The following is a 22622-nucleotide window of genomic DNA, read 5'->3' on the forward strand; positions in this document are numbered from 1 at the left end:
AGACCGGAATGGGGGGTTTCCTGCCACGTAGGCCGCCGCCGACATCCTGCGTCCGCTCCCCTGGGTCAGGTGGGGTTCGCTCTGGCATCGGCTCGTTGGCTGCCCTCTCAGGCGCAGTACCCATCTTGCTGGGAGAGGCTGCGAGGCCGAGTAGGGAGATGGGGCTCTTGGGCGTGAGCCTGCAGAGGCGAGGGCTGGCCCGCTGTCCTCCGGCACCAGGGAGGGCTTGGCACTGGCCGGTGTGAGGGTTCCAGGCATGGTTCCCTCCTGCCACGACCCGTGGATTCCCGCGTCACGTGACGGCTGCCCGCAGTGGCTCGGACAACGCTGACGGGCCTGAGAGATGCCTGTTTGCCTGTGGGCAGCCCGGCCCGGAGTCAGCCCTGAGCACACCCGCATCCCGGCCCGGCAGCACAGGGCAATGCCGGCTGGGGTGCCTCGCTCCCACGCACGGGGGCTTCGTGGCATGGAGCCTCACAGCAGCCAGGAGCACGCGTGGCTGCTGAGGCCTGGGTGTGTCCACTGGTAAAGTCCAGGCTTTGCCAGGGTGAGACCTGGGTTCCACCCTCTGCTTCCCTCCCTTCTCCGCCATAAAGATTTTTTTTTTTTTAGAAGGAATAGACTGCCTGTCCCCTTGGGTCGACCCCTGCTGAGGGCACCCTGGCTGTCTGGCATGTGGCAGGTGCCCGCCCTGTCTTCCCAGGTGCAGAGGTGAGTGGGGAGACTGCCTGGGTGCGATGTCCCACCCCAGCCTCTCCCACCCCACCATCTGTCGCCCGGACCCTTTCATCCAGCTCTGACGTGTTTCTGAAACTGCACGTTGATGGATTGTCAAAAACAAGAACCAGAAAGCCCTCCGGTAGATACTTATTTCAGAAATACCGGATGGTGTGCCTGGGAGGTCTCTTTATCTCCGAGCACATCCGAAAAGACCTCTGCGCTCCCCCCCTGCCCCCAGGATGAAACTCCTGAGCCTGTAGCATAATGGGTGGGGGGCTGGAGGTGTGGTTCCACCCGAGTAATTCGTCTTCTTGCCCTTCGGTACTGGAGAAGCGCAGGATTGCCCGTTGGGGGTAGATGGGGTCTCCCAGCTCACCCAGCTGGGTTGCACGCCTTGCTCTGCGGGTGTCTCTCCTCACCCCCAGCTGCCTCCTGCTCATCCTGTATGGCTTGCTTGGGTCATGGTCCTCCTCTGGGTGGGTTTCAGTCTGTGAGTGTCTGTGAGAGAGAGTGTGTGTGTGTGTGTGCGCGTGCGCATGCTGCGTATTCTCAGGGCACCCTCCTAGGGTCTTCGTGCCTGACTCTGCGGTGTCAGCGCCGAGAAGTTTGGGGCTGAATGAGATAGTAGTAGTTTAAGCCTCTCGGCTGGGCGACTGAAAGCGGATCTGTGGGGGCTTCCTGGGAGCCCTGGGATGAGGCCGAGGCTTCTGGTGCTGGGGGGGGGGGGCGCCCTCACTCCCTCTCCGGTGGCTCTGAGATGAATGGACGCGGAAGCCCCGTCTGGAGGCCGGCTCCGGCCAGCGTGCGGCCCGCCAGCCAATGGGCGGCCAGGTGCTGCATGCGCGCGGCCCCCCTCGCGCGGTTCCTATGGCAATCGGAAGGGAGCCGAGGACGTTTCTCTCCTCCCTCTTTTAATAACTTGCTGCTTCGAAAAATGCCAAAAGCTGCCGTTCCTCTTGTCGCTCGCCTGCCTCTCCTCCTCAGCCTGGTGGGCCCGAGTCTGCTCTGTGCTTTCCGTGGACGGCCGCAGAAAGCCTCGGCGTCCCGGGGCTCACGGCGGCTTCCCTTGGCACGGAGACCCCCCAGAACACAACCCGGGGGGCGTCTATCTGTGTCCGAACCGGAGCCCCGTGACTCACTTCCTCGTCTCAGAAGAATCCTGAGTTTAACATGTGCTCAACGTGAAGTCGTGACCCACATTTCTTGGGGATTTTCTAATCCCCAAGGGCCTCTTCAGTGGGGTGTGTGTGTGTGTTTGTGTGTGTGTGTGTGTGTGTGTTTGTGTGTGTGTGTCCCTGGGGATTTTCTAATCCCCCAAGGGCCTCTTCAGTGTCTTGTGTGTGTGTGTGTGTGTGTGTGTGTCCATCTGTGTCCATCCATGTCCATCCGTGTCCCTCCGTTCCTCTGGAGCCTGAGGCGACGGTCTGTAGGGGAAGCGGCTTAGCCGTCCAGCATTGTTGTTCCCTGAAGAAGTAGGTCAATAGTATTTGTTGAAACTGGCAAATTCCCACCGCATCGGGGTCAGTTCTCGAGGTGTTTCTTAGTGGCGAGAGTGTGCCGACGTGGCACGGGAGGCCACTGACAGTTTATTTTTTAATTACAAAAAAAAATAAATAAAAAGGCAGAGGCCTGGCTTCTGACGGCGAGGGCACTTGGTTCCGTTTCAGAATGAGGGACACTGCTTCACCCACAGCGGCCGGCCGGGGGCTCCTCCCAGCCTTGTCCGGGCTGTGACCTCGCTCGCATCTCCTGGTGGGGGAGGGTCTCCCGCTGGGTGCAGACCCGAGCCCTGTGAGAGGCCTGGCCGGCCCCCAGCCCCCTCCGGGACGGTCACCTCCCGTGGCCCTTGCCCTGCCTGCAAGTGTGTTGTCCTCTTGGTCACTTGGAAGAAGCGAGGGGTGTTTGGGGTGGCAGGGCAGTTGATGGCAGGGTTTCTCCTGCACGATTCCAGCACCCACCACCCCTCGTCCCCATGCAGTGCCTGAGCCCCTCACTACTGTCCCCCCTCCCACCATGCCTGAGCCCCTCACCATCACTCTCCCGCCATGGGCAGTATTTTGAAGTTCTAAGTTTTCAGATGATTCATTTTCCACATTTTTCTCTCTTTTTTTTTCAGTTTTTTTTTCTTTTTGGGTCACACCCAGCAATGCACAGGGGTCACTCCTGGCTCTGCACTCAGGAGTCCTGGCGGTGCTCGGGGGACCCTATGGGATGCTGGGGATCGAACCTGGGTTGGCCACGTGCAAGGCTGTACTATAGCTCTAGTCCCTTTCCGCGTTTTTTTCTGAGTGTGGTGTCAGCTTGAGCTGGTTGAGAACCCGTGGACCAATCATTGTTTCTTCCTCTTTAAACGTCGGTTTCTTCGCTTCTAAACCCGGTAATGGGAAGTTTCCAGATTTCTGATTCTTTGAGTGGAAAGCATTAAGCATCGCCCCTCCCCCCCCTTAAGGTTTAGTTCTCAAATTATTGTTTGTTTGTTTGTCTGTTTTGGTTTGGGGGCCACACCTGGTGATGCTCAGGGGTTACTCCTGGCTCAGCACTCTGGAATGATTCCTTGTGGTGCTCAGGGGCACCATGTGGGATTGTGGGATGCCGGGGATCGGACCCAGGTTGGCAAAGCAAATGCCCTACCCACAGCCTCCTCTCTGTGGCCCCTGACCAGCCGACTCCGATTCCGGAGAATCGTGCCTTTTCCCTTCATGGTGTTTTGGGGGTAGCCGTTTGGACAGGGTCGGGCCCCATCCTGCCCGAGAGGGGCTGTGAGCTGGGGTCAGCTGCTTGAAGGCAGGCAGGGTGCAGACGCCCCAGCGTGTCTCTGGTCCTGCCTCCAGGGCTTTGACCCTCAGAGGCAAACCCAAGTCTCAGGAGGGGACCTGGCAGGAGGGGGGGGAGTGAAAGTGGATTTGTAGGTGCCCCTGGGTACTCACCTGTTACTGGTCCCTGCCTGCAGGTGTCGTCCTTAACTTCTGTTCTTAGGTTGGAGGGATGATTGATGTCACTGAAACAACCCAAGAGATTTCAAACTGAAAGGGTGGGTGGTGGGCGTTGGTTTCAACGCTGTAATCTGGCTGTGTGGTGTGCCTGGGTGTCCCCTGTCCCGTTCCTGATGCAGGCTGGTGTCTGTCTGAGAAGAGAGAGCCAGAGAGAGAGAGAGAGAGAGAGAGGAGTTGGGGGAAGAGACTGGCGCCCTGTCGGCCAGGGTTCTGCTCTCAGTTCTGCCACCAGTTTTGTTCCTTGTTCCCCGGACTTGGGGACGGTTGCTCTTTTAACAGACCCCGCCAGCTCTGCGTGTGGCGGTGACGGCTTGTGCTCTGCAGCCTTCCAAGACCCTGGGGGTGAGGGGGGCCGTTGCCCTGCCCGCCTCCGCTCTGCAGCCCTAGGATTCTGTCTTCTTCACTCACGGTTTAGTTCTTTCCTTATTCATTTGTTTCTTCCTTGTGGTGCTTCCTGGGGTCCCTTCTGGAGATTCTGGGCCAGGTGGGTCGGTTCCATGGGCTGCTTGCCCCCTCCGGGGTGGGGGTTCCCAGAGCCTTACACTGGGGGGTGGGGGAGGTGGGCACTGCCCTCCCCTGGGGGCCCGACTCCAGACTCACTCTCTCAGATGACTGAGGTTCCACAGGAGTGAGGTGTTAACGTGGGCGTGGCACGTTAGAGTGGCCAGGGCCAGAGGGCTAGGCCAGGGGGCCTTGCACAGGGCACTGCATAGGCCTCCCCGGGCACAGAGCCAGGAGTAGACCCTGAGGACACTGGGGTGAAACACCCCTCGGAGCTGCAGGGGCCTGGATTTCAACTTCCAGCCCAGAAGCTCTGAGCGGGAAAGTTGTGCGGGGCCTCGGGATGCCTCCACCCCCCAGCCCCAGCCGGCCCCCACCTGGAGTTGGGGGGGGGGTTCGCGCTGTTTTCCTGCTGGCCGGGGTTGCCATAGTAATTTCTTTGGCCCTCGGTTTCTCCAAAGTGTGTCCAGGTCCGCAGATCTTGTCGTGGCCATGAGACTCTCGCCCGGCATGTTTGTGCTCCCTTTGGGCTCTGTTTTAACAGGGAAACTTTCTTCTCGGGTCCCTTGAAACCCAAAGAGGGCGGGGCAGGCAGCTGTGATGACGCTGGGGTGGGTGTAGCCTGGGCCCCGCGTCCCCCTACCCCCATTTGTCACTCGCTGCCTCTCACTCATCCTTGGCCTGCCTTTGGCCTCTCGGGTTTGAGGGCAGCTCAGGGCTGTGCCCGGCTGACCTGCCGGTGGTCGGGGGTCTCCCCAGCACCCTAGGTGGGGGGAGGATGGGCACGTGTGGGCCAGTAGGAGCCGGCCAGTCTCCTCGCCACGCCCCCAGGGCCCTTCCCACTCTGCGGTTGGGAGGGAGGGACCAGCCCACGTGACTCGCCCCCCTGAGCTCCGGGACGCCCAGAACCCCAGAGATGAGAAATCGGGGTTGTGGTCGGCCCGGCCCAGCCAGCCTCCGCGCCCCCCCACCCCAAAGCCACCCCTCGCGGCCCGTCCCCACCCCCACCCGGCTCTCCCTGTGGGTTTCCATGGAAACGTGAGCTTCCTCCGGATTCTGCGCACGCCCGGGCTCCCGAGGCCTGAGGCGTGAGTGGCTGGGAGCAGAAGCACCCGCCCCCGTTCCCGAGGGCCAGCAGTGGGTGCCCCCCCTCCCGGGGTCAGGGCGCCGCCGGGGCGCCCCCGGCCCACCCCCCGCCCCGCCCCCGCCCCACTAACAGTCGGGATGCCTGTGGGGTGATGGCGACGCTCTAACTGCTTCTTCTCTTCCTTCCTTTTTGTCACCCTGCAGTGTTCTGTGCCCAGGTCATTGTGGCTAGGCTGCGCCACCCTGGCAGAGAGCATGTGCACACTGAGTTGCCTGCGCAGCCTGCCCAATGCCAGCTGTCTCCAGGTGCCTCTTCTTTCTTGTCCTACATGTGTTTCCTTACGTATGCCACGCGCGCCGAGGGGGGGGGCGGGTGGCGTCTGCTCCGTGTTCTGTGTGACCCTCTGCCCGCCTCCAGCCTGCAGCCTCCCTCGGAGGGGTGAGGACGGGTGGGGGAGGGGCTCTCCTCCTGCTTTGGGCTCCCGTCCCATCTTCTCCCGCCCGGGCCAGGGCCCCGCTGTCCGTGGCCTGCTCCCTGGGGGCCGCTGCGACCCGTCGGGAGGCTCCCTAAAGTGGCTTCCCCCCACCCCCCGCCCCCCATCTGCGGCTCTTCCTCGGGCCTGCCGCCACTCCCCCCTGCCTGCAGGAGCGGGAGGGGACTCCCAGAGGGTCTCCAGCCTCCCACGGGAATTTTTGGACACCGCAGCTTCATGCTGCCGGGATCCGTCCCCCCGGGGGGCCACTGACCCTCTTGAGCCAGACTCCAGAGTGCCTGTCCCCCAGGCCGGGCTCCCCAACTTTCCAGGCTGAGGCCGGCAGAGAATTCCACAGACGGAAGTAGAACTGGGGGGTGGGCCGGGGCGGGGGGGGGGGTCGGGGAGGCTCTCGGGCACGCAGCCGTGCCAAGTGGCGTGGCGTGGCGGGCGGGTGAGTGGGCGGGCGGCGGGTGGGCTCCAGGTGGGCGAAGGCGGAAGGCTCTGCTGGTCGGGAGCTCGGGGTGGGCTGGGGCGGGCTCGTAGCCGGCTGCGTGTCATGGCGGCGCGGTTCAGGCGGCCGCGTGGGTCTCGGACACGGGCGGACGCGGGCGCCCCGTGACGGGAAGGGCCGGGCTGTGGAGCAGCAGGTGGGTTAGCTGAGGCCGCTGCCGGCCCGGGAGCGTCACGCGCCTCCAGTGCTCTGTCTGCTCTGGGCAGGGGGCGGGGAGGGGGGAGGGGGGGCGGGAGGGCGCACCTTTGGCCTCTGCTCGGGTGGGTGTGTTTCGTGTCCTTCCTCCGTGGCGGGCGCACGGAGACTGCTTTCTAGGGGGGCTCGGGGTGGGGGGCGTCCCTCGCCAAGCTCCATCCAGGCATGAGCGCTCTTAGGCCGGAGGCTGCTGGGGGGGGGGGGGCCCTCCCTGGGAGCAGCGGTTTCCTGCACGGCCCAGACTGAAGCCGGCAGGCCCTGCCACGCGTGTTTCCCCACTGCCGGATGCCAGCGTCCCTGGGTGCCGGCTCTGGCTGTTTCTCTGGAAGCGCTTCCTTGCCTCTTCCGCGGCTGAATCGAGGGGCAGGGCCAGTGGCCGGTGAGAGCCGGGTGCAGGAGCTGGGCTGGTCACTGCCGGCGGGAGGCAGCGTCGGGGGCACTTGGTGACGGTGCTGTTTGTGTGCAGGGGGGGGAGCGGGTCCTCCACGGTTGGAAAGGGGGGCCCCGGGCATTGAGAGTCCCTCTGTGCTCTGCTCTCCCGGGTTGGGAAGGACAGTTTGGGCCTTGCTTGGACCTTGCTTTGGGCCTCGAAGGAGACATGGTGACGTGGGGGCTGAGCGTGACTGAGGCGGGAGGGGGGGGCGCATCCCCTCCTGCTGGGTGTCCGGGGGCCTGTCTGGGCCGATGGCAGTGGGGCGTGACTCTGTCCTGTCCTCCTGGCCAGGGCCGGGGACTTTCCTGGCCTGCTTTGATTCCGGCGCCCACTCTGCCGGATGCGAGACTCGATTTGGGTGTGAGGGGCCCAAGAATGTGTTTGCTCACGGCAGCTCTGACCCAGCTCTGCTCCCCTCCAAGGGGCCCGGGAGACCCGTGCCAGGCGTGGGGGGAGCCGCAGGGGACCCTGCCCGGCACCCCCCAGCCGGGCAGCTGCCACCCTGCGGCTCCCGAGGGCGAAACCAAGCACCTCTGGGAAGCAGGAGAAATGGTGGCTACGTTTAATTCCCGTTCAGATGGCCGGGAAGCCCGAGGGTGTGAGAGTGTGTGTGTGTGTGTGTGTGTGTGTGTGTGAGTGTGTTGGGACCCACCTTTACGATTTTATGGCTAGAATAGTTGAGTGAGTCTGGTGTCTCTGAGGTGAGTCTATTTCAGCTGCTGCCTTGTCTGCATTCAGCCCGGCCATTGTTCCAGGGGCCAGTCCAGGGCTCAGCCTGAGGCTCCCGTGCCGAGGGTCTCCCTCGAGAGAGGCCCACGGCCCTTCCCGCCCCGCTCCTCCCCTGCGCGTGCCAGCCCACCTCCAGAGCAGCTTCTCTCGTGGAGGGTGGCCGTGGAGGATTCGGGTGGAAACCGTCCATCGAACTCACCCCCTCCCCCACCCCAAAAGAAGGCTATTTCTCACCTCTCACTATGAATTACGATTTAAAAATTATTTTCACGTCAGATATCCTGAGAACAGTAGAGATGGTGGTCAGAGAATTTGAAGCATCAGAATAGAATCGGATGAGGGTGGATTTGGGAGACAGATCGAATGAGAATCGCACGCTCGCTCGGAATGACGTGCTCACCTGCGGGGAAATTCAAACTGCCTGTTGACCAACGGCTTCTGTGTCCGGTTCCCACAGCCACCTGTGGGATGGGTAGTTTTATGGTTTTGTTTTTGTATGTGGGTTACACCCAGCAGTGCTCAGGGATCACTCCTGTGGTGCCTGGGGGCCCCTGGAGTGCTGGGGAGAAGCCCTGAGACCGTCTGAGCACAGGGAAGGAGTTAGAGTCCAGATCCCATTTAAAGCACCCTTTTGCTTTCTTTTTGGTTCACACCCTGCAATGCTCAGGGGTTCCTCCTGGCTCATGCACTCAGGAGTTACTCATGGCGGTACTTGGGGGAGCCCTATGGGATGTTGGGAATCGAACCCGGGTCGGCCACGTGCAAGGCAAACGCCCTCCCCGCTGTGCTATGGCTCCAGCCCTTAAAACACCTTAACCCAAGTGCAGTGGGCCCTGCGCTCCGTGTCTGGTACGTAGCTTTGGAGGTTCCGTGTCCTGGGCTCCCGTGGCTGTAGGCCTCTGCCCGTCAGTACAGTTGAAGTGGCTGTAGCTGAGATAGATCCGGGCCCACAGAGCAGGGGTTCTAGGCTGTTCCTCCAGCCCGTTTCCTTCAAGGCCACCCTCCCACTTTATATGATTTTTTAAAAAAATTTTTTTTATTAAGCCTGAGCTCTCCCTGGGTGGTTCTGGGGAGTCCCTATTGAGTAGTGCTACAGTCAAAATTATCAAGTAGAAACTAACCATTCAGCCACAAGCTCACTTCGTTTTAGTGTCTGTTCTTCCTTCTCTTCCCTGACGTGTGCACGTGTACAGGCAGATTCCTTTTCATGAGCTCCTACCCTACTGAACTGGGACCCAGTTTCAACAGTACACCTTCTGTGAGGTGCAGTTTTTTGTTTGTTTCTTTTTTGTTTGGGTCACACTCAGCAATGCTCAGGATCACTTCTGGCAGTGCTCGGGGGACCATCAGGTGGGGTGCCAGGATCGGACCCAGGTTGGCCGCGTGCCAGGCAAAGGCCCTCCCCGCTGTCCTATCACTCTAGCCTGAGGTGCATGTCCGTACTTCCATCGGGCAGTGTTGTCTGGCTGGACAGTGATTCAGCCTTTTATTGATGGATATGAAGGTCGCTAGACTTCACTGGATCTGAAGGATTCATTTCTTCTATTACATTGTTAATTGGGGAAAAAAAACAAACCCCAGAGCGAAAAGGATAGGAGCTTTCCTGTGACCTTGGCTCAAGTCCCAGGCATCACATACGGTCCCCTGAGCACAGAGCCAGGAGAGCCCTGAGCACTGGTGGGTGTGATTTAGAAACCATGTCTTAAAAATTTACCAAACCTGGTCCAAAAAAAGGATGATTCCACATCGTTTTCAGCAGGTTAGGATTACGAGGGCCCAAGTATATAACACAGTATCCTTTGTGAACTTTTCCTGCCCGCACTGAATGTTCATAAACTTCCTTGGGGCGGGGCCGGATCTCACCCAGCAGTGCTCAGGCTCTGCACCCGACTCTGCTCGGGGTTGCTCCCAGTGGTGTTCATGGCACCGTGTGGTGCCGGAGATGGAACTGGAGCCAGCCTCACGCAAGGCCAGTGCCATAAGACCTTCTCCAGCCCCAGCAGAGACTCGACTGCTGGCGCCTGTGAGCCTGGCGTCAGCTCGAGCTGGGAATACAGGCACGCAAGGGCCCGAGCCCGTGGACAGAGGGAGGACGTTTACCTGGCTCACGGCCAACCCGGGTTCGATCCCCAGCATCCCATGTGGTCCCCCAAGCACTGCCAGGAGTGATTCCTGAGTGCAGAGCAGTGCTCAGCATCACAGAGTGCCCCCGCCACCCAGAAGGCACTGCCCGGGACCCCTGTGTCAGTGGGCATAGGGTGACTCGGGTGGGTGCGGTCAGTGGCAGGGGCTCCCGTCCTGAGGACTGGCAGGAAGTCAGTGTCCTTCCTCCGGCAGCTTTGGCCTGGGGGGATGCCCGAGATGCCAGACTGGGGAGAGGCGGCACAGACATCTCTCACCGGGAACAGCGGGAGTGGGTGGGGTGGGCGGGTGCTGGCCGCAGCTCCCGTAAACTGAGGCCCCGAGTGGAGCGTCTGACTGCTGTGACGTGGAGGCCGGTGGCCCGCTGGGGCTGAGAGTTTGGGGTTGCAGTGTTGAGACCTTGGCCTTGGCCTTCCCTCCAGGAAGAGCACGGTGCCCTACGAGACTCCTGATCCCAACTCCTCGGGGCGCCAGAAGCCTGGCCCCAGGTACCACCACGTGGGGAACAGACAGAAACTGGGAGGGTCCAAGTGAAGAGAGACACAGGTTGCAGATGGCACTGCTGGGTCGGGGTGGTGGCGCCCTGCTAGCGTGCGCGCCTCACCCGTGTGAGCCCAGTGGTGTGCAGACACACACACTCGCTCACACTCACACACAGACACGCTCACACTCACACACACCCACACACACTCAAGCACACATGCACTCTCGCAAACACTCGTGCTCTCACACGCTCACTCACACATGCACACGTACACACTCAGACACACATGCTCACACACACACACACTCAGACACACTCGCGCATGTATGTCCAGCAGTCATCTCTGATGCTGACGGCTGACAGGCGCTTAGTCGGAGGGTGCATGCCCGAGCCGAGTCCTTGCCGAGGTGCTCCTTGGTGGAGAATCTGTGTGGGGAACTGGCGGTGCCCCAAACCCTTGGCTCAGTGTCCCCTGCTCGCTCTCCGCCCTCCCCGGCAGTCCTGGTAGATTTTGTTGGTTGGGGGTGGCACTGCTTGCCGACCTGCTCGGGTGCGAGGGGACGGAGCCCTGCCAGGGACACACGCCCCTGAGGGAGAGTCCAGCACGGAGAGCGCCTCCAGACCGGGTTTTCTGGAACTTCGGAAACTTCACGGTGCAGTTGGAATGTGGTTTCCGTTCTGTCCTAGTAGCTCCGCCGTCACCTGGCCCCTTGAATGGGGGCCTGGGTGCTGAGCCCACTCCCGCCCCTCGCTCCCTCCCGCCCCACCAGGTGGGATTGAGTTTGCCAGAAGGGCCGGGCAGCGGGCGCTGGGGAGCCCAGGGCACCTGGGAGGCGTCTGCGGAGGGCGCTGCCCGAACCGCTCTGGCCTTTGGTGCCCGGGGGTCTGGACCCAGCTGTGCTCCAGGGTTGGAAGGCCAGTGGGGGAGAGCCAGGCGCCAGTGGTGCTTTGCTGGTTGGTTAGCTGGTGTTCCTGCTTTTCTTAAACGTGGCTTCTGTGGGGCTGGAGCCGTGGTACAGGGCACTCGGCTTGTGCGTGACCAACTCGGTTCAATCCCCGGCATCCCATAAGGTCCCCGGCCCCCTCCGGGAGTGAGCCTCGAGTGAGCCTGGAGTAAACCGAGCACAGCTGGATGTCGCCCAACCTGCTCCCCCCCAAAAAAATAATGGCTGCTGGTCTTTATGACTGGAGTACGGAGAAATGAGGTGGTTTCCGGAAGGTCCCCTCATCCCTTCCGGAAACCGTCCGTCTCCGTGTGGAGCCTTGTGCCCGCTGCCCTTTGCAGGGTGCCTCCTGCCTGAACCTGGGCCAGTCCCAGAGTCCCAGACAGTGCCCTCCAGCTCGGGCAAAAGCACTGGGCTCTGGGTTCTTTTGTTTGACCCTGGCACCACGGCAGCTAGCAGAGAGGCGCTCTGGAGAGGGGAGTGTTGCGCTGCGTGACCCTGCTAGGTGAGGACCTGCCCAGCAGAAACAGGCCCCACTACAGAAGTGACCAGCGGTGCGGGGGTGAACTCTTAGGTTGCTTCCTGCAGAGCAAGTGGGGATATGCTGCCCTTCCTGGGCTCTGGCATGGCCTTTGGCTTGTTTGTTGATTTTTTTGAGCTATAAGGCTACAGCGGTAGCACAGCGGGTAGGGCGTTTGCCTTGCATGCAGCCCACCTGGGTTCGATTCCTCTGCCCCTCTCGGAGAGCCCGGCAAGCTACCGAGAGTATCCCGCCCGCATGGCAGAGCATAGCGAGCTCCCCGTGGCGTAGTCGATATGCCAAAAACAGTAATACCAAGTCTCACAATGGAGACGTTCCTGGTGCCCACTCGAGCAAATCGATGGACGACGGGAGGACAGTGGTACAGTGCTACCCAACAGTGCTCAGGCCTTACTCCTGGCTCTGCACTCAGGAATTATTCTTGGCGGGGCTCAGGGAACCATATGGGGTGCCGGGGATCGAACCCAGATCAGCCACGGGCAAGGCGAGCGCCCTTCCTGCTGTGCCCTCTGGAGTATTCTGGATGTTGGTCAGTTTACTCGTTACAGTTGAGAATGGTGCTTTCATTATTATTATTATGGTGTCACATTTTTATTTTTGATTTAGTTCTTGTTTTAAGCCGTTTGTTTTATTCTGGGACCCTCCCCGGTGGCTCGGGAGGCTCCGTCCAGCCGTTCCTGTCCAGCAGATGTATAGCCGCCGGGGGAGGCCATGCAGTGCCGGCCTTGACGTGGGCCTTGGCCCATGTCTCAGGCCTGTTGCCTGGTTTCCAAGGACGCCCCGTGGATGCGCCTGTTTCCCTTTTCCTGTCCCAGGCTGTTAGGGTCAGAGTTGTACCTAGTCTGCAAGTCCGCGGGATGACTCGCTTTATGCCTGGTCTGTGTGTGTTGTTGGAGCCAAACCTGGAGGTGCTCAGACCTCAGGAGTGCTCAGGGGCGTCCCAAGTACGGGGGGCCCAGCTGGGGTGGCTTCATGCCCGGCAACCCCCCTCGCCCCACCTTACCTCCTCAGCCCTAAACTGGGTCTACTTCTGTGTTGTGCCTTTAGGAGCTGCGTGGTGGCACACACTCTGGGCAGGGTATCCCCTGCCGTGGTACCAGGGCGCCAGACTCCCAGGCGGGCTCTGTGCTCGGGGTTCGCCTGTTTGCCGACTCATTCATCCGTTTCGGCCTCCTAAATTATAAGTGGTTTTCATGTGATGTAATTTTTCTCCCAGTTACTGTCAAAGTCATCAGTTATGAATATTCCTGAGGTGTTTCTTTTTTTGGGGGGGGTCACACCCGGTTACTCCTGGCTCTGCACTCAGGAATTACTCCTGGCGGTGCTCGGGGGACCATCATCTGGGATGCTGGGGATCGAACGTGGGTCGGCCACGGGCAAGGCAAATGCCCTACCCGCTGTGCTGTCGCTCCTGCCCCTTCGAGTTTGATTGTTTCAGCCAGGTAGTATGTTCGATGCCATGCTTAGAGACCTAGCCCCTTATTCTGTTTCATTGGTAGAAAAAAGTTAGATTTGCTCTTAGTGCCTTTGTGGTCTTCATTTTCCTCTGGCTTCCTTTTAACCGTGCTCCACCAGTCCGTGACGTGAGGCGTCGTGGTCTGTGATCTGGCTTCCCGTTAGTGACTCTGGCTGTCTGGCCACGCCTGCTGGTGTTGCTCTGTCCCCGCTCCTGCCTGGGGTCGTGCCTGCAGTGCTGGGGACCATAGCTGGTGCCAGGGACTAATTTCCCATTTCCCTGTGTGTTGAACCCAGAGGTGTGAATGAGTCTTTCTTGGTTTTCCACTTGGTTTGATTTTTCTTAAAGAAATATTTGGGGAGCCGGAAGATAGTGCAGCGGGGAGGGCATTTGCCTTGCACGTGGCGGACCTGGGTTCAATCCCCATATGGTTCCCCCGGCACGCCGGCCAGGAGTGGTGCCTGAGCCCAGAGCCAGGAGTCACCCCCTGAGCATCGCCAGGTGTGGCCCCCAAACAAACGAGCGAATTAGGTTGATGGGCCAGCGCCAGAGTCTAGCAGGTAGGGCCCTTGCCCTAGCAGTGTAGGGTCCCCAGCCTCACCAGGAAGGAGTAAGCCCTGAGCACTGCTGGCTGCGGGCTCCCCCATCCCAAACAGAACCCCAAACGAAGATAGGTCAGGAGGGAAGGAAGGACACGTCGGAGCCCAGGGGCCTCAGACTCCCGACCGAGGTAGCAAGAGCTTAGCCGCATCCCGGTTGCAGCCAGAAAAGGTCTGGTTCTGCGGTTTCCGTGTGTGCGTGAGGGGGGCGGGGGCGCCCGTCTGTTCCTCCATGTGGCGCCCCTTCCCTCCCCGCCGGGAGGTGTCGGCCAGCCGAAGAGGCGGGGTGGAGTGGGGCGGGCACAGGCCCGGTCCTGCATTTCAGTGAGGATGCTCTCGCGGGTGCGTGCCCAGGGGCCCGGGGCCCCCCGCTCACGGCCTGGCCTTTCTCCTCTCCCTGTCCCTGCGGCCCAGTCGTGACTCAGTGCTGTTCATTATTCTCGGGGCGCGGACGCCTAGCACCCCAGTGCCCACAACCCCCCCCCCCCCCGCCCGTGTCCGCTCAGTTCTGTGGCTAGAATGTCCAGTTCTGAGCGCTGGGGCCATTTGTTGTTCCTTTTCAAGGTCGCTTTTGCTCCTGCCTGTGAGAGCGACCTTTTGAAAAGCGTTGCCATGGTGACGGGAACACCTACACAATCTAGATGGCTAAAGCTAAACTCCTGGTATTCCACTAACTCGTAGCTGGATAAGGTAATGGAAACAGCACCCCCTCCCCCCAAAAAAAAATCCAGCTACTTTTACAGAGAGATAAACGTGAAAATTGTGTGACTGTTTCTGTGCTGACAGATTTTAATACTGACGTGCAATGGATAGACCCTGCAGATGCACCGTCCAGTGCAGAGGCTGACTCTTGAGTGGCCAGAGCAGGGCCAGGGGAGGCCGCTCTGGACGCACGTTGCGAGCCCGCCTCGCCCGTGAGCAGCTGCGCTCAGGCGTCTCCCTGCTTCGCCGAGCTCCTGGTGTTCCCTGGGGGTTGAGAACGATGATGAGCACCTTTGGGGTCGGAGTGTGGGGCTCCGGGGAGGCAGGTTTGGGGCTCCCAGGCTGCTGTGGCCCTGCCCCCTTTCCAGAACAGACTCCTCCGCGTGACCCCCACACACATCCTAGCCCCTCCCATCACACCGGAGCCTGCCAGCACCCCGGGCCATTCCTCACCCGGGCCTGGGAACGTGCACTCTGGGGCATCCTGGCTGTCTGGGCGCGGCACAGCGGAGGTGCTCGGGGTGGCTGGGGGCCCGCGCCCCGTGAGGGTTTGCTGGCTGCGGGGCTGCCTGGGCCTGCCCCTTGCTTTCCTCTGCGGGCTTCTCCTCGCGGCTGGCCTGGGGACTCTCTTTTATGGGCGGTGTGGTTTTATTTGCAGGGGGAGCACACCGGCGATGCCTTGGGGTTTCTCCTGGCAGTGCTCGGGAACCCTGTGGGATGCTGAGGGTGGAACCCTGGTTGGCTTCATGTTCTGCTGTGCTCTGCTGTTCTGTGTACCTACTGTGCTGTGCTATACACCTACTATACTGTACTCCTGCTGCGCTGTACTGTATACCTACTATAATATACTATACACCTACCATACACCTCCTATATAATACTGCACTGTACTGTACACCTACTGTATGATACACCTACTATGCTATACACCTGCTATACGAGACAATACACTTACTATGCTGTTCAATACACCTACTATACTATACACTGCTATACATCTACTGTACCATACAATACGCCTACTATGCTCTGTTGTGCACCTACTGTCCTGTACTGTGCCCTGCTGTACTGTACAACACTGTACTGTACTGTGCCGTGCCGTGCTGTGCTGTTTCTCCGGCCCGTGGGTGTGGTGGTTGGCACCTTACCCCTTGTGCGGGCACTGCCTCGTCCAGTCTCATCCCCTGGGAACCGCTTGCGGCCGCCACCGGGAACCACCTGAGCTGTTTGCCGTGTGGAAAGCCCGCGGGTTTCTGAGGGGACAGACCCCGCCGGGTTCCGCTTCCCTCCTGCCTGACTGGGGTTTGTGGCCCCTGATTTCACTTCCACGTCGCTCTGGGAATCGCGGCTGTGCCTGTCCTGGCAGAGAAAAGGGATGGCTAGCGTCCGCGTAGGTGTTGCTCGGTGCCTTCGCCGGGGGCGAGGGGAAGGGCCGGGTGTCGTCGCCAGGGTCCACGGCTCCCGAGGCGTCAAGACGATTCTTGGGTGGGAGATGAGTGGGCGAGACGCGGGTCCTCCTGACGCCAGAAACGCAGACCTGCTGGACTGTGCTAGACACCTACCCTACTATTCTATTCTGCACACCTACTATGCTGTACTCTTCACCTACTATGCTATGCTCTACATCGCCTATGCCACCCACCTACTGCACCTATAGACCTGTACTATTCTATACCACACACCTGATGTACTATACTATGCTGCGCACCTCCTGTACTGTACGCTTACGGTACTATACTGTACATCTGTACTGTACTAAGCTATACACCTCTTATACTATACACCTCCTGTACTATCCTGTACATCTACCGTACCACTCTATACTGTACACCTACCCTACTGTACCTCCTGTACTAGGCCATACGCCTACTATGCTGTACGCCTCCTATCCTGTGCTGGACCCCTACTGTGCTGTGCTATGTCTGCGGTGCCCCTGCCATGTCATACTATGCTGTCCACCTACTGCTCAGCTCCACTCCGCACCTACTGTGTTCCTACTGTAGCAGGCAGGAAGTGCCCCACCCCTGCCCCCAGGGGACTCTCAGAGCTGGTGGGGCTCCTGTGGTCAGAGGCGCTTGAGGGTGTTGCCCCGGGCCAGCCTGGAGGGGCCAGGGTGGGCTGTCGAGGGGCTCGCCCGGCTGTGGAGCCCACTGGCCTGCACAGGCTCCCGGTGCCTTGGTGTGGGCGTGTCTACGGCTTGTCCTTGTGTGTGTGTGGGGGGGGTCGGGCATCCTCCCGCCCCTCGTCCTGAGCAGGTGGTGCGCCCATCCTGTCTTTGGTCCCATCCTTCGTCCTTCGAGGGGGCGGGCGTTGGCGCGGCCTGTCCCGTTGGACGCCACGGGCCCTCGTTGGAAGTGCGGGTGACGTGTGCCCGCGGGGATCCGTTCTGTGCGCACGGCCCTGAGCCTCATTCTTGCCCAGAGTGACGTCGGGCCTGGCCCTGACACCAGTGACTTGATTTCATTTTAATTAAATTTGAAAGATTAAAATGTCTTTTGGTTTTGGGGCGGTCCCCGGGCTGTTCCTGGCTGTGCTCAGGGGCCGTCTGGGCGGGGCTCTGCGCAGGGATCCCCGCCCTTGGGGCTCAGGGAACCGTCAGTGGTGCCAGGGATTGACCTGGGTGTGCCAGGCATCAACCTGGGTCGGCCCATTTGGGCCGAGCGTGTCCACGGTTCCCTGGGGGAACGTCCACCGAGGCGGGGCTGAGCTGGCACTGGCGACCTAGACGCCACCCCCCACTCTGCCTCTCCCACACCCAGCTGCCTTCTCGCCCCTCGCACCCAGACCTGGAGATGCGCAGGGAAGGGGCCCTGCCAGCCCTCCTCAGGCCTGAGGGTGGCAGGGGGAGCAGCTGGGCAGGGAGGGCAGGAACCAGCTCCTGGTCTCTGACCCTTTGTCCGCCTTTCTCTGCGCCCAGGAAGTGGCTTTCTCCCGCCCCGGCCCTGTGTTGCTTGGACCCAGGCCGTGCCTGAGTGGCCGAGGGCAAGTACTGAGGCACCCCGGGGCTCCTGGCCTCTGTGTTCTCTCACCGTCTCCCTCGGGCGCCGTCCATCCTCACAGAGTGTCCGCCTGGCCATGAGGTCGGCGCTTCCTTAGAGGGGGATTCGTGTCCCGGGTGGTCTCCTGCACGGGCGTCTACAGACGCTGGACCCCCAAGCGTGCCCAGCTCACGCCCCCCCCCCCCCAGAGGCTGTGGGGAAAGTTTGGGGGTACCCTGCCATTCCAGAAAAGCAAGGGCATCGAGGGGGGGAGGAGCAAGGCCGGGGGCCTGTTCGTCCTCACCGAGGCTGGCCGGCCCGCGGAGTGTCCATGCCCTCTGGGTGTATGAAAGCAGGGGCCCAGGCCCGTGGGGGGGAAACGTGTTGGCTACAGGCCACGGAACTCAGGCCAGTGTGGACGAGCACCCATTTGGCTGGTCACGTTTGTGGAGGGTTCGCAAGACTCCGTGAGATCCAGATAACCTGTTTCCCCCTCCGAGCACTTGAGTTAGGGAGGGTCAGGTGGAAGACGAGTCTCTCAGCGCCGTGGCCACACACGTGGACCACGTGGCCGCTCCAGTGGCCCCGGTTCCCGCGGCCCGTTCCCCAGCCACCGCGACTGGCTCCGGGTCCTTGGGACGGGCCTGGTGTCCGCTGAGCTGCTGACCCACATGAGACTGATGGGCATGGGGGAGCCTTTGTCCCCCCCGAAGGGCCCCGTGTCCACGTGGCCGGCTTGCCACCTTCTGCTGCTGGCCTCCATCCCCCAGGGCGTCAGTGGCCCGTGTTCCTGCAGAGCCTCCCTTCCTGGACTCACCGGCCACAAGACCCAGAGGTGGTACCAGCAGGGACTGTGTGCCCCCCCCACCACATGGGGGCAGTGTCCCTCCCACCCCCCTGTGGGGCAAGACGGGGCGCAGGCTACCTCTCCCCGCGCGGGGCCCTTGGTCACCCCACAGCGGCTCTTCGTACTTCAGCGCGGGGCCCTTTTCTTCTCGCCCGTGTCCTCCAGCCCGCAGGTGACTGGCATTTGGGGGAGGCTCAGGGCGTCCAGGACGAGAGAGCCAGGGACACTCGGCGTCCCTCTCGGTGGCGAGGAGCAGGTGGGGGCACATGGGGCCGGCCTCCCTGCTGGACCTGGCGCGTGTGGACCCCAGGGAGCCCCCGGCAATGTTTGCGTGTCCCCCTCCGCGCCCATCTTTCCCAAGTCCCGTTGGACAGTTGGCAGCAGGTGCCTTGTCTTCGTCTCGGGAGCTTTCCTTGTGACAGCTTCCTCACATGTTCCCCGTACGTGCCCGGCTGGCTCTGACCCGTCGCCCACAACTCGTAGTTGGGGGTTAGCTCTGACAGGATGGGGAACATCCTCCTCCTTTCCCTGGGGGCTCGGGGAGGGGGCACAGCTAGCAGTGGCCAGGGGTCAGCCGGGCGAGCGTCAGCCGCGTGCAAGGCGGGTGCCCTCAGCCCTGCCTGTCGGGCCCCGGATGCCCTTCCTTTGAGAAACGTTTGATCGCGACGTTTCTGAAGCTGACCGGGAGCACAGCGGATGGTTTGACTGCCCGGTTTCGTATTGATTTTGGGTGTTGGTGTTAATTCAGTGACGTTGCTCAGAGCTTGCTCCTGGGCCTGCCGGAGCTCAGTGCTCAGGGGACCCTAGGCGGTGCCGGAGATCAAGCCCGGGTCGGCCGTGTGCGGGACAAGCGTCCTGCTCTCTGTGCTGTCTCCCTGGCCCGCTGCTCTCCTGGTTTTCGTAAAATAGTTTCGACTTTGTCGTTGACTCGAGTATTTGGTTTGGACCAGAGAGATGGTCCAGGGGTTGTGGCGCTTGGCTGGAAGCCTCCCCTGGCTTGACCCCAGGCACCCACCAAGGCCTGAGCCCTGAACACAGCTGGGTGTGCCCCCCGCCCCAGAAGCTGAGTCCCCTGTGTTTGGAAAGCTTACGCCCGCGCCCGCGGGCTGAGTCTGGCCGCCCGCCCGCCTGCCTTACTGCAGCCTCAGCCAGCAGCCTGTTCCATGTTGCCCCCTGGTGGCGGTGTCCGAGAGCCGTCCTGGTGAGGCGGCCGTGGGGAGCGTCCTGGCCCACGGGAGTTAGGGGGACACGCGGGTGTGGTGCGCAGAAGCCCTGGTGTGGCTCCTAAGGGCGTTGGTGGTCCAGCGCTGCAGACGGGCCCCAGTCACATGACGGGGCAGGTGCCCGGCAGATGCACCAGGGTTGCTCGGGGCTCTGCCGGGCAGTGTCTGTGTCCACTCCCAGTGGGTAGGTGGGCTGTTTGCCGGCCCTCAGCATGTGGACTGTATCATGGTCCCCAAGGCAGTGCTGGCCTCTCGGGGTCCCTGGCCACTTGCTGCCCGCGCGAGACCCTGCAGCCTCATGGGCCAGCCCCGGCGCCGGCCACAGGCGAGCACTGGCCGGTGCGAGGGAAGAGGTGCGGGGCGCCCTGCTCCCGTAGACCCCGATGAAGCTCACAGCCCCGCCTGCCCCTTTCTGAGGACTGGCTGCTGGAACGAGCGTGGCAAGGACGGGCCGGGGGGCGCATGGGGCCGGGCCGGGTCGGGTCGGGGTTTTCTCGCGCTGCCGGCCGGCCTTCCCTGCCGACCCCTGACGCTCTGCGCTTCTCCCCCAGATAAGTAACGGGACGTCGTCTGTGATCGTCTCCCGAAAGCGGCCCTCGGAAGGCAACTACCAGAAGGAGAAAGACTTGTGCATTAAGTACTTCGACCAGTGGTCTGAGTCGGATCAAGTGGAGTTTGTGGAGCACCTCATTTCACGGATGTGTCATTACCAGCATGGACATATTAACTCTTACCTGAAGCCCATGTTACAGCGGGACTTCATCACCGCCTTACCAGGTAAGGGCGCGTCCTTCCCCGCGGGGGCTGCGGGTCTGGGGCACGCAGCCTGGTGGCTTCCTGGCACTGCTCAGGGGTGCCCCCCGGTGGTGCTCGGGGACCCTGCAGGGCGCCTTCCCCGCCCACCCCCCGGTTGGAGGGTTTCTGCTTACTTGAGAGGGAGCGTGGTAAGGAGCTTGTCCTTGTCCTCGGCGCTTTTGCTTTGGAAGTGGAGCGTCCTCGGCCGCCTCTCTGCTCGTCTCAGGGAAGCCGACCCCAGCCCGCTCGTCCCCGAGACGGTGCTCAGCCTGGGCCTCTTCCCTCCCAGCCATGCCCGCGGGGGCGGTGGGTCCTGACCCCAGAGTCCACGAGACACGCGCCAGGGTGCAGGTGACGCGGGACAATCCAGGGTTGGCGGGGTGTCACCCCCCCAGTCCCACTCGTGTTTGGGGAGGGGGGGTGCGCTCCAGTGAGTGTGCCGGGTCCGAGCACGCCGTGCGCTGGTGCCCCTGTGCCGGGTCCTATGGAGGACGCCCCCTCCCCGCCTACCTCCGCGCTCGCCGGTCTGGCACATTGCCTGGTCTGCGGGCGCCCGCAGGGCGTCTGTTTCCGGGCCATCCACGAGGTGGCACTGTTGGCGTGTGCCTGCTCTGCCGAGCGCCGCGGCCCCTCGCCCGGGGAGGGCTCGTCTCGGAGAGGAGATGGAACAGATGAACATGTGTTACGGATATAAATATGGTTAGTGTAATTGCAGACAATTCAGCTTGCATTAGAGCGAAGTCGAAGGCATTGTCCGTACCTCTGGCGAAGTGAATTGCGCGTTACTGAATAGCACGTTGAAGCGTGTGGACCGTGAGCGGGACGTGGAAATACTTCTCTTAAGCTGCTGTTCGCTTGAACACGGTTTGACCTGAGCACATACACGTATGTCAGCCTGTTGTGCTCACGGGAGTCTCCTCGCTGGGACCATGCTGGCCACATCCAGGGTGCTGACGTCCCATGGGGGTGGCCCCTGGCGAGGCCCCTTACACAGGCCTGGTGCCCGCGTGTGTGGTGCAGCGGGGCCGGCGCTGCGGACTCTGTGGGCTCGTCTCCGCCAGTGCCGGGGCTCCGAGGGCAGACGCGGGGTTTGTCAGAGCTGCTGATGGGGGGTGGTGTTGGCCCACGGGGAGACAGTGCTCCTCAGGGAGCACGGGGAGCTCTTTGCTTGGAGACCAGGGGCTCTGCGTGCGCCTGCTCTTGCAGTGTGCAGCACGGCGGCCTCAAACGCACACGTACACACTCTCTCTCTCTCTCTCACACACACACACACACACTCACACAGTGTCCAGGACGGTGCCTGCACACACACGTTGATATACACACAGTGCCCAGGATGGTGTCCATTCACAGACTCATGCACACACACAGTGTCCAGGACGGTGCCCACCTACCCACCCCCCCTACACACACATACACACACACACACACACACGTGCAGGACAGCACCTTCACACATGCACAAACACAGTGTGTAGGACAGTGCCCACACAGACCCACATACACACACACTCACGCACACTCACACAGTGTCCAGGACGGTGCCCACGCAGACACACACGCTCACACACACTCTCTCATGCACACTCATCCTCCAGCGAGGCAGGAAGCACCTGCTTCTCCGGAGGGCTGAGCGCCGCGGCCGGGAAGTTTGGTTCTGCCCCCACGAATTTCCGAGTCGGTTCATGGTGACATCACCTGGGGCAGGGGCCACGCTGCTGCTTGGCCTGGCCAGGTGCCGGCCCCGGGCGACCGTGTGCCCCTTTCTGCTGCTCCGGGATTCTCCGGGTGTCCGGGCCGGGCGTCCAGGCCATGCCCAGTGCCCGTTCCTATCCGGAACCCCCTGAGACGGGGGTGGGGAGGTGGGTGGGGAAGGACGCGACGTTGCAGCTGTGCTTGGAATTGCGTTTCTGGAATCGTAAAAGTCTCTGGAGTGGAGGATGGAGCAGCTGCGTTCAGAGCGGCTGCAGTCAAGGGCACGGGGCTGCCGCCACGCTTTGGCCCGTTTGGATACGGTGTGACTCACACGCCGAGCTTGCGATGTGTGTGCCCTTTAATTGTCTTAATTTCTTGTTGAAGCGCTTCCAGCCCTTCCTCTGCTGCCTGCAGTCGCTGTGTGTGTGTGTGTGTGTGTGTGTGTGTGTGTGTGTGTGTGTCTCTCTCGCCTGGAGAAGGAAGGGCTCGTGAGGGGGGCTGTCGTAGCACAGCCGAGTAAATGAGAGCCAGACGCCGGCACTTGAGGCCTGGCAGAGGGGCCCCGTCACGCC

At 61.6% G+C, this 22622-nt stretch overlaps 1 protein-coding gene across 4 annotated transcripts in view; it reads left to right on the forward strand.

The window, feature by feature from the left end:
- The window catches only part of FBXW11 (F-box and WD repeat domain containing 11), a 60049-nt gene that overhangs the window by 23339 nt on the left and 14088 nt on the right, over positions 1-22622 (forward strand). For 2 of the 4 annotated variants that reach the window (XM_056112242.1, XM_056112239.1), the window contains exons 3-4: positions 5505-5606; positions 20112-20337. In XM_056112242.1, the coding sequence (XP_055968217.1) occupies positions 5505-5606; positions 20112-20337 (328 nt within the window). The remainder of the gene's footprint in view (positions 1-5504; positions 5607-20111; positions 20338-22622) is intronic. The other 2 variants (XM_056112241.1, XM_056112240.1) reach the window with 1 other exon arrangement.

This window comes from Sorex fumeus, unplaced genomic scaffold, assembly GCF_029834395.1.
Source record: "Sorex fumeus unplaced genomic scaffold, SorFum_2.1 ptg000017l, whole genome shotgun sequence".
Taxonomy (NCBI): domain Eukaryota; kingdom Metazoa; phylum Chordata; class Mammalia; order Eulipotyphla; family Soricidae; genus Sorex; species Sorex fumeus.